The sequence below is a fragment of the Zingiber officinale genome, chromosome 3B, assembly GCF_018446385.1.
Source record: "Zingiber officinale cultivar Zhangliang chromosome 3B, Zo_v1.1, whole genome shotgun sequence".
NCBI lineage: Eukaryota > Viridiplantae > Streptophyta > Magnoliopsida > Zingiberales > Zingiberaceae > Zingiber > Zingiber officinale.
This window is the reverse complement of record NC_055991.1, coordinates 45,792,686-45,804,772: the sequence shown is the minus strand read 5'-3', so window position 1 is coordinate 45,804,772 and position 12,087 is coordinate 45,792,686. Positions and strand designations below refer to the sequence as shown.

The window sequence follows — 12,087 nt, the reverse complement described above, 5'->3', positions numbered from 1 at the left end:
CTTCAAACCATAATGCAAATACAAAAATGATAGTCATGGGAGATTTCTTGTTCTATTAGGAAGTAAAAATTCAAATTTCAAGCTGAGAATAATTCAAACATGGCAAGCATCTTAATAATGGAAAGCAATCTTCAATAGTGAGAAACACTTGGACTACCTGAAAGTATTAACCTAGTGGCACAAACACCAGAGAAGAAAATTTCAGGAAGAAGTCAAAGTTGATCATCTTCATCATGCTCTAACAGAATTCGGATCATCATGTTGAGAACATTTGAGGAAGGTTCCTACTAGCATCTAGTGGTTGAAGGAACAAAATAATCGGCTCCCAACTAAGACCTAGTCTAGGATCCCTACAACCCGTTAACCAAATAAAAACAACTTTATGTAAAATATTAGGACTATCAGTTTTTTTTTTAATGTATCACAAAAAATTCGATATCACACAGAATTCTCTGAGAGGAAAAATTTCATAAATCAAAGAATAATCTATTACATGGGGATCAAAACCCTCTTTATAAACCAAACAATAAATCCAAGTTTCGTTAGACATGAAAAAACTGATCCTAAAAATAACAACTTTTAAAAGCATAGACACACTTTGAAAATTTAACAAACTTGTAAAAGATTTAAAACCTAAAGAATTTTAAACCAACCCTAAAATGATGCGATTCAAAATTTACAGTTAAATTTTAAGAGTGTTCTAAATTTTTTTGGTTTTATATTTTTCACATGCTTGTTAAATTGTTAAAAATCATCTGAGCTTTTAGAAGAAGTATATTTATAGGATAAGTTGGACCTCATCTTAGGCAACTTGATCTTATCATTTGGTTTATTAAAGAGGTTAAAATGCCCTTGTAATGGTTTGTTCTTCGATTTATGAATTTGCTTCTTTGTGAGTTTTTAAGAGTTTGAGATTGTTCTTGGTGCTATATGAACAATTTGGTAATAGTGCATCCCTATCGTGCATCAGTTTTCTTGTTGGATTGTCAATATGATTGGCCAAACACCTCCCTATATACTGTACCTTCTTTAGGAAGGAAGTGATTAAATAACTTCTCTAGTCTCTGAATTGACAGTAACTGCATGTTTTATCATTTGTGTTGGTTGTTACTTTGAAGTTTGTACTCTAGAACAAGAAAACATTATCATAATGCATAAAGCTTCTTAAATACCTTGCAATAAAGTATGCCAGTTTCCTCTTGGCAAGAGTGCAACTAAGTTTATGGGATATATAGACAAACTAAAATCATAAGTTTGTGAGAAACATACATCAGTGGTTGTGAGAATGCTAGGATGAATTTGTGCGGTTACTAAGCAAAAGGAAAGATAAATACTATTGTCCATTGTCCAAGAACAAGTGTAGTTTCAATAGATGCTAAATGATAGAAATAAATTGATATATGCACATGTTCAACGACAACAAATGAATTTTAGAGTTAGACAAGTTGAATTAATCAGATAAGGTGTAAAGGGAAACCAAAGAAAATCCTAGATAATGCAAAAAAAAAAGGAAAAAAAAAAGATTTGAAGAGACTAATTCTTTCATACCAACTCCAAATGGTTGAGACATAAAACGGTTGGAAGATGACGTGTAGTTTAGGTAATGGCTCCACCTATCAGGTTCTAAGGTATTTGTTTCTTTCGGTTTGAGGTTTCGACTCATGTGACCAACCTTCCAATATATATGCATATAAATCAGCTGCATCTTGCGCTGTTATTTGGACTTACCAAGTTGTAAGTTGTAACTCACTATCTTTCTTTGATTTATCAGCTATATTTGTATTTTCCTTTCATAACATTCTCAACATGTTTGCAACCAAGATTGAATATATATTATGATGAACTTATACTGTTTGGAAAAAGGTTGAGGCTGGCCACACTATTCTTGTTCATGCTGCTGCTGGAGGGGTAGGTTCATTGCTTTGCCAATGGGCAAAAGCCCTTGGCGCCACTGTTATAGGAACTGTTTCAACTGAAGAGAAGGCAGCTCAGGCAGCACAAGATGGATGTCACCACGTAATAGTACACACAAAGGAGGATTTTGTATCCAAAGTGAATGAAATAACATCAGGCAAAGGAGTCAATGTTGTCTACGATTCTGTTGGAAAAGATACATTTCAGGTTAGCTGTTATTCTCTTATTATATGCTTGTTCTGCATATGCACTTATTTTCCTACCTCAATTTTCCCTTTATACTGCACTGTGTTTGTGTCATATTAGTTAGTGTATTTCCCTCCTGAAATAAGAATTCCGATGGTATTTATAAGAATTAAAGTTAAAACATAATGTTTAAATTTAACAAAATTAATGTATTCTTCCTATAAGCCAACTGCAAACTTTCAGAATTTCCCATGGACCTCAAACCCACAAGCTGACTTTGATATTCAATGTGTACTTTCGGTATGGTTAGCTAGTGGGGAAATTGAGGGGGTTTGACAGAAAATGGCACTAGATTGAGGAAGATGATAAGGTAGTAGTTGGCAATACACCTGACAACTCAATCACAGTAATGCAAAACTTTTTTCTTAAAAGGAATACACAAAAAAGAATGAAAAAAGGATGACCATGAGGTGATCCACCTTCAAAAGAGTGAGAATCTATCTTAGGCAAGGAACAAAGAAATCCATTTTCAAAAGAAAGAATAAGGTAATTCACTTATTCAAGTTAGCACGACCCATAAGATCTGCAATAAGTCTTTTGTAGACTTAGTAAATAATCTAGCTAAACTTGCGCCCATTGTGATTCTTTCCATTGTGACTTTTTTCAATTTTTAACTTTAATGAAGTAATTTAGGTATGTATGTATTTGATGGGCTATCATGTCCAATTCTATGATCGGATAGATTAACTAGTTAAGGGTCTGATGCTAGTTGGTCAAAAGGTTGATAATTCATATTGGTTTCTCCTGCTTCAAAAATGTTAAAGTGGAAACATTTGGCCTATCTTGATTATTGTATTTTGGTTACACTACATTCTCTCTCATGTGAGGCTGATTGCAATGATATTCCTTTGCGATTTGTAAAATACTTAAGCCCATGATGATTTACCCCGATAATCTGATGAAACTTCTCTTGATAAACTTGACATGTATTTGTTTTATGTTGACTTTTTTTGTGCATTTCTCTCATCAGCCACTGAGTGAAATAGATCGTAATTGATGATATGAATGCATAATTTTCTGATTGGATTCATGTATTGATCATCACTTTTCTTTTGCAAGTTTCAATTGACTGGTTAACTTTTAGCATTATTACAATGCCCTCTTCTTCCAATACAAAAGAATACAGGAAAGTCCCCAATCTATGCACACTGAGTGCTTAAGATCAACACTGAGTTTGGAATTTCATTTGCATTTGAAATGTGCGTTTAGAAAATGCACTTTGCACCAAGTATTTTGTGACAATACTTCAGGTAATCTACATTTTGAAATTGCTTTATAAAGCAAGTTTTTATCTTATAGTACTTAGTGAAATATATATTTAGAAGCACTTGTCACTTTATGTTCAATTAATGATAACATGATAAATATTAGCATAAGAAAATTGTCTTAACAAAATTATATACACACACACACACTTTGTGTTGTTATACTTTAGAATATACATATGTATAGTGATTAAATTGTTATTTTTTATTTTTGAAATTATATAATGATTTTATAATTAAATAAAAATGAATATTAATTTATATATTTAGATGTTTATAGTAAAATTGTCGCTTTAAAATTATTATGAAACTTAAATTTACTATTGCTTCATTATACACTTTACTTTTATGATTGAAGTTATCTTGATGACATTATTTACTTATTCAAAATATATTTGATAATATAAAAATACGTCTTTTGATTAGATTACTAGATACTATTTTACAATAATTATTAATTATGTTTAATTAATATAATTTACATATTATCCATACATAAACAATAACTTTTATTTCATGTTTTTTTAGAGAATTAATAACAATTGAATAATAATTTAATTTTTAGTTAACAATGATTTGATTCTAAAATTTTAATATATTTTTAAATATTTAAATTATAATTTTCAATATTGTTAATGTCTATATTATTAATAAATTATTTATTATTACATGCTAATTTTTGTATTTAAAAATTATTTTGGAAAGCATCCTCCAGTCTACATTAGAAGTAGTTTTTGGAATGCTTTTGAGGTAAACATTTGTAACATGTTTAGCAAATAGTCTGTTCTCCCAGCAAACAACTTGGGGAAAGCACTCTTAAACCATCGTGGTTACTTTACTAGCTGTCATGCTTAAATCTCTATTCTCATCCGGAATATGAGTGTGCAGGGATCCTTGTCATGCCTGATGTCTAGAGGTTTTATGGTCAGCTTTGGGCAGTCATCAGGGACTCCAGATCCTGTTCCACTCAGTTATCTTCTCCCCAAATCTCTCTTCCTCACCAGACCTTCACTGATGCACTACACTGCAACTCGCGACGAGCTGCTTGCAGCCGCAGGAGAGGTTTTTGCCAATGTTGCGTCTGGTGTGCTGCGTGTTCGGGTCAACCATATTTACCCACTGTCAGATGCTGCTCGTGCCCATATTGACCTGGAGTCAAGGAAAACATCTGGATCTATTGTGCTTGTGCCTGATGTCTAGATCCACTGTTCTACTGGAGAACTCAATGTGCAAGAATAATGCAGGTTACACATTTTCTCCAACGATGTTTTATTTAGACTCTCATGCTTGGGTATTTGGTTGTTTGCTAATGGTTTGAATCAATATTCTTCTTCTGCGCAATTCTGACTTCTGAGACTTGTACTAAAGCTCCTCCATCTGGTAAACCAAATTTCATTTATATAGACTGGTTCTAACAACACGACCATAGGGGTTATTGTTTAGTCCCCCGAGTAATAACATTTTGTTCAAAGACATTGGGCGAAACAACCAATGAGAAGTGCATTTGTGCAAATTGCTCGACGTGTATAGGACGCTCAAATGCTTGATGATGTGTCGTCGTCAACTACATCTGAATATCAATGTGGACAGTAACCAGGTTTGGTAACGTCAAATTTAGGACGATTAGTTTAGTCCTACGGAAGTTTTTCATCAACTATCAAGATAAATAAGGAAGTGGTCATGATTGGTAGTCTAGAAATCTAGCATTCCTTGGTGTAACACGTTCTCTTTGAAGGAAATTTTTTTATAAATATATTATAGGTGAGAATTGAACTGTAGATGTCTGAGTGATAACTGAGTGTCCTTCTATTGTATCATAGTCCTGCGGGTAACGTGGACAGCCTGTAATATGCATAGAGTCGGTTGTAATTTCTGACCACCTCTTGATGATCTATGAGTAGTTATTTTAATTTCAGAGGATAATTTTCTTTCCATGTGGTATAAATGTGAGGGGAGAAACTCATGCACCTTTGAAGAGGGAAAAATAGGGTGTCCTAGATGGATTAAGGGATGTCTGTAACAATTGAAGGCAAGAGAATCTTAGCTTAGTAATGACGAGCTTAAACTGTTCTGATACTTCATGCTCGTCTATCTGCAATGTTTGTGCATGCGAGAAGTGCTCTGATTGATGTAGACATTCCAAAAACTTCACCGTCCTTGACTTCTGTAGTATCACATAACACCTGAACCATTCTTACAACTCCAAGGAAAAAGTTATAGATGAATCGTATCGGATGTCTACAGTTATAGAGCCATGATATATGTCCTCTCGGGGCGGTGCGATGATTAAGATATTCGGTGTTGTCACATGAGGTTTTGGGGTTGAAACTCGGTGTGACCGAGCATAACTTCCCCTATGTCTTGGCTATTTACACTAATGGCTAGTAGCCACCCGTAATTTATTTTCTCCATGTTGATCTAAGGACGGGTTGACGGGGACACTGAGGGCGAGCGAATCACTTTTTTTTTTTTTTTTTTTTGCCACATGATAAGCTCATATTAGATCAAGTTCTATATAAGTAGATTCTACAAGTACCATTTTGGCACATTAATATCTTCGGATGAAATTTTATTTGACCGTGCGTTGTTTATCAAGTTCCTATGCGGAGGAAAGCTGATGAGGCATTCCAAGCAAACCCAGTGAAACAAGAAAATTTTAGTACTGTATACTTTTCCATGTGGTCCGAGAATTTTTGGAGATCTTTCCGAAAGCAAAGTTAAATGGGCCGCCCATGAGGATCAATGCACATAATTCAAATAATTGATTTGAATTTTTAGAAGATTAATTCTTCTCCATTTTATCTCTCACAACTTTCTCACACACGCACACAAGTAAAATTATTTTGTCAAAAACCAAAGAGAGACATGAGATCCATTTTTTAATCATAAATAAGACATATCATAATTATTACAGCATTTTGAGCATGATCTCAAAGTAGATTTTAAATGATAAATCTGTAAGTGCTTTATTTCATTTTTTTTTTAAAGGAAAAGCATGATTAATATATAAATGTTTTAGAAGTATGTTTAGAATCCAACTACTTTATGATTATGAATATCATGAGATTTATAGTTTTTTTTTTTTGAGAAATTTGAATTTTTTTAGTATATATTATAAAAGTAGAAAGTTTTTTTTTAACCTCACATGATTAATTAGTGAAATTAAAGAAAATTAAGGTTAGTGGAATAAAAAAATGATCACCCAAGGTAGGGTAGCAGGCCTCTATTGTAGTGCAATACATAGACCATACTTAATCATGACTATAAGTGATATTAAATTTTTAAATGCCCCAAATTTGGAGTTGTTGTGAAGTGCTCCTCTTGGAGTTACTGAACTTAGCTGTGTTCTTAGTTATGTGCTTAAGCTTATCATGAAGTTTTGTTTTTGGAGTTCTGTTACTATTTTCCAAGGTTTATTGGAATGTTTAACGACTTGTTTGAATCTAGGCATTTTAGAAAGGATACCCTTCTTTGATGTTCTTCTCACCAATGAGTCTCATCTATTAGGGAGCAACAGAAATCATGTCTTGTTTTTGACTTTACCCCGTCGTAGACAGGACTTATAATGAGCTTCTTGCTCTTACTGCCTTGCTATTGCCAGTACAGGTTTTACATATTTGAAAACTTGGTGTTTTCAACCTCTTCCTTAGATAGTTACCCTTCTATAGAGAGTATAATTGGCTAAGGATTGAGGATTCTTCAAGACAAATAAGACAAAGGTAGAGCCTATCTAAGGCCAGGAATTAAATTAGAAAAAATATTTCTTCTTGCTAAAATATTATCTAACAAAGAAGTTATTTTTGTTTTAGTTTGCTCCTCTCACTGTTTGAGAAAGCCGGTGAGTTCTTGTGAGACTCATTTTGACTAATTAGGGTTGTAAGTTAAAAATGAATAAGTTTTTGGTTGTCTTCTGGGAACTATGTTTCTGGTAGATAACTTGCTTAAGGCTTTGATTAAGTTTTCTTGGGTTTCTTTCCAATCTTAGAAGAATTAGTTCATCGAACTTGTTTTTTTTGAGGTTTAACCGTTTATGTTCAATTAATGTTATTTTGTGGTGAAGTGAAGTTAAGAGAGCTATTATGTGTTGTTTTGTTGGGCCTAGATTTGCTCATTCTTTGAGTCAAATCCACTAAATAATAACCGTCCTCTTTTATTTGAGAATATTGTTGTGAATATTCTAAAGCCTTATCAGAATTTGTTCATTTAGAGCATCCACATTAGTTATCATATCAAAGATTTTATCCTAAAATTTAGATATGGTAGTTAAATTTTTTTTTGCATCAATTATTCTATCCATTTCTTAAATTTTATATTTATGAATAATACTTCTCTAAATTTAGGGAATGAATTTCATTATCTAAACATTATAGAGGAGAGAGAAAAAAATAGAGAAGTTGATATATGATGTAGTGAAAAGTGAATATCCAAATTTAATAAAATAACTTTTTTTATCTTAAATTATGTATTTTGGATAAAGAAATTTATGTGGATGCTCTTATACTTGATTTTATTAAGTATGTTACGAAAAGTTACTAGTTCTTCTTCAATTTGTGTTATGTTACTAACAATCAATCCTTTGATTTGCAATAAGAGTGTTTTAGATTGGGTTTTGAAGTGTCGAAGTTTGTTTTCTTCAATTAATTTAGATTGGGCTAGTACGTCCTGTTTTACAAGATACTATCTAATCATAAATTTTTTTTTTAAAGACTCTTAAGCATCCTTAAGATAATCTAAATTCTTCTAAATCTCAACTAATACTTGGTTGTTTGGTACCAAGTTATTGTAAGTACTCTGTGATAGTTTTGATGTGATCAATCAAGTCAAGTTATGTTCTGTTATCTTTTGATGCCTTATGTCTAAGTGTGTAGGAACTTAGGAGTACATGAACACGAGTGAAAGACGCAGCTAACGAGAAGGACGACACGGGAGAGAGTCGACGGGCTCGGTGTCCGAGAGAAGAGGCGCTGCGGAAGAGTACGCTGGTAGACGAGAAGGAAGCGCACAGCGTTTCCGAGGGACGAGAAGATAGAGCGGAAGATTACTCGAGAAGGTCGAAAAATGGATTCGGGTGAGCCCTATTCCAGATGCCCGAAATCACCCAAGTGAGCGAAGCTGGAGCGAAAGACCTAGGCCAATTTGGTCCAGCCAGGGTGCCTCGACTCCGTGGCGTTGTGGATCAACATCAGCAGGGGTTCGGGGGCCCAGAGTGAGTCCAGGCGCATGGACAGGGATAAAGTTTTATCCCAACTCCGTCCCGTAGCCGTTTGTGAGACGATAAGAGTTGCCACGCTGGGGGCTCCCGGAGAGGGTTCGAGCGCCTGAACCATAACACACCAACAAACAATTATTTTTGACCAGTGGTTATAAATAGAGCCTTGGTCTTCTCCTTTTCGAACAACACACTCTGTATATCAATTCTCTTTCTGTTTTTTATTTACGAGCTTAATTTCTGTGTACAAAGCTTCTCTGTCTCCGACGTTTCATTCGAGAAGGAAATCTTCATAGTGAGCTCATTTGCTTTAGAGTAGCAATCGTTTGATTGCCAACCAAGTAAATTGATTGTCTCATACTTCTCTTTTATGTTGTAATATTTCTTTAAGTGTGTAATTATTTTAAATCCTGATTGAGTTAAGAAAGGTGTTTTCTTTTGTGCAGGGCAATTCACCCTCATCTTGCCGGCCGCAAGGGTCCAACAAGTGGTATCAGAGCAAAGTCACGTAAAAAAAACTAACTGCCAACTGAAGCAAAGATGATGGCCGAAGTAAGCATCCATCTGCCGAAGTTCGAAGGAGACTTCGCACACTGGAAGAAGAAAATGAAGGTTTATTTTAAAACTGATTTTGATATATTTCTTATCTTAAAAAAATAGTTTTTCAGTACCTACCGAGAATAATGGCGAGTTGAAGAAAGAAGAACACTGGACGAAGAAGGAATAAGCTAAATTTATGGCAAATGGAAAAGCAGAATTCCATCTGCTAAGCGTACTGCCACCACAAGAGGTACATCGAATAAGAGCCTACGAGTCTGTAAAAGACCTTTGGAAAAAATTCCTAGAGCTTCACAAAGGATCATCCAAAGCCAAGCTCGCAAGGAGAGATCTACTTCGAAACCAATTGACAAATCTATGACTAAAGGAGGTGAAACAGTTGCTCAACTGCATGCCAAGCTAAAAGAGCTAGTCACCAAACTCACGAATCTCGGAGAAAAGGTAACCAATCGAGATTCGCTAAGGTATGTGTTGGTCCCTTGACGACCGACTAGAGGGGGTGAATAGCCTGCACAATAAAAACAAACCCTTCTCGACTTTATAGCTATATTAACATAAACACTGGTACAAAAGGAAACTAATCAAAGAAAGAAGAGGCTTAGAGAATTTACTTGGTTACAACCGGGGAGGTTGTTAATTCAAGGAAGATGAAAAGCTCACTAAACAATCTCTTTTAGGAGGAGAAGTCTCTTATAGTAGTTGAAGTACTCAATTACAGAACAAGACTAAAGAATAATCAATTACAAGTGTTGATATGACCTTCTATGATCAGGGTTGTATTTATAGCCCTGGTTGGGGCACCTGGAAGGGTTCCAGGCGTCTGGAGGGGGATAACTTTTTCAGTCCGGGTGCCTGGACTAGTTCCGGGCGCTCGGACCGGGTTAAACTCGCTCCGTGAAGCCGCTGAAATAAGGCACCCTTGGGCTGTCCCGGGAGTCAGGGCGCCTGGACTAAAAAGTCAACTTGGTGTTGACTTTTTGGTTCATGTCCTCTGCTCCGGTTCCGCTTGCATTGGTCCGGATCTTCCGCTTCGGTTCCACTCGCTTGGGTGATTTCAGCCATTCGGAATAGGGCTCACTTGAACCCAACTTTCGGCCTTCTCGAGCAAACTTCCACTCTGGCTTCTCGTCCCTTGGAGAACGTTGCACGCCTCCTTCTCATCCCGTGTACTCTTTTGCAGCATCTCATACCTCGGACACACCGAGCCCGTCAGCTCTCTTCCGTGTCGTCATTCTCGCTAGCTGTATCTTTCGCTCGACTTCTTATGCTCAGCTCCTATGTTCTTGCACACTTAGACACAGGGGTTAAATACCAACATAACCTAATCTGACTTGGTTGATCACATCAAAATTACCTTGGGTACTAACAGTAAGCGCTTAACGCTTTCACTAGAACACTTGAATGGTCAACCCTAGTAGATGCATATTACATCTCTAGGGACCTGGAGATAAGTAATTTAGAGAAATTATTTTTTTCATTTGAAATATATGAAACTAGATGTGCAAATCTAAAGAAGGAGCCCAGACAAAATATAGCCTTAAACGCAAAAATGGATGAACGAGAGTCCGAAACTTCTCTCGACGATGACGAAACGACATTTATGATAAGTTTAAAAAATTCTTTAAACCTAATAAATTCAATCAAGTGCAGGCCAAAAGAAGAAAAAGGAGAGTGAGATATTATCATTGTAATGAAGAAGGACACGCCAAAGACAACTGCCCAAAACTGAAGAAAAAAAGATAAGGAAAGGACAAGAACAAAAGATTGACTTTGAAGTAGCACAAGAACCTAAAAGCGACATGAGACGAAACGTTAGAATCAGAAATTAAAGCCTAGTCGGACTTGCGTTGACGACAAATCACGAAGAAGATGAAGAAGTAAGCTCATTCGAGATGAACTTCAAGAGCATCGATGAAGGGGAAGCAATGTCAGAAGAAGACAACATTACATGGGGAGTATCAAATAATGAGATCGACAAGGTAAGTCAAGTACGATCTATGCCTCCTGATAAGTTATTTAAATTTATAAGAATGCCGTCGAAAAATTCTTGTAAATTAGAAATCGAAAATAAAAATTTTAAAAAGGGAAATAAGGAATTAAAAATAATCTTAGCAATATCTTGTTGATTAGAAGATTTTGATAAGATAAAAATGAAAAATGAAAAATTAAAAGTAGAAATAGAAAATTTGAAGAATTATGCATGTTCACATGTTCAACAAATTAGAAATTATCAAGATCTTAATTGATATTTTAGATAACATAAGGACCAAATTTAAAAATTGTCACTAAAATATATTTCAAAAAATTTCTAATTAATCCAGTAAATATGAACCTATATTGGGTTCCAAAATCATGCTTAAATTAAAAATCATTATACATGCCTTATTTTTAATTTAAATTCATAATTTTTTGCTTAAAATTATGTAATATTTTTTTTCTGTATGATTTCTCTTTGAAATTAGTTTGATATTAATTTTTTTGAGAAAGAGGATTTTATTACTTATTAGTATAAAAAGTGTTTTAACCATTGAATTAGTTTTTATGAATTTTTTTAACAAAAATTATATCTTTTTACTTTAAAAATATTTTGCAACCTTATTTTTGCAAACTTTATTTTTCTATAAAAACTTATCATATTTTCTATCCAAGAAAATATTTTTAAATTTTTTAAACCGTTATTAAAATTTCCATAAATTATTTATCAAAATGCTAATTTTTAATATTAAAAATTCTTAAAGATTCAATTTTTGAATTATTTTTTGTAAAAATACTTACTCTATTATATTCTCTGAAAATTTTTCATGATTTTTTGAGGTAAGAACTTATTTTTAAGTATTTTTTTTAGAAAATACAATCTTATGAAGAAATTAATTTATTATTGCTTAAATCAATTAC

General features: G+C 34.1%; 1 protein-coding gene across 1 annotated transcript in view; it reads left to right on the top strand.

The window, feature by feature from the left end:
• LOC122056456 (quinone oxidoreductase 1-like) overlaps positions 1-4,824 on the top strand; it is a 32,905-nt gene extending 28,081 nt beyond the window's left edge. The window contains exons 4-5 of the mRNA XM_042618417.1: positions 1,864-2,121; positions 4,314-4,824. Coding sequence (XP_042474351.1) covers positions 1,864-2,121; positions 4,314-4,625 — 570 coding nt within the window. The 3' untranslated portion in view covers positions 4,626-4,824. The remainder of the gene's footprint in view (positions 1-1,863; positions 2,122-4,313) is intronic.
• Positions 4,825-12,087: the final 7,263 nt, after the last annotated feature.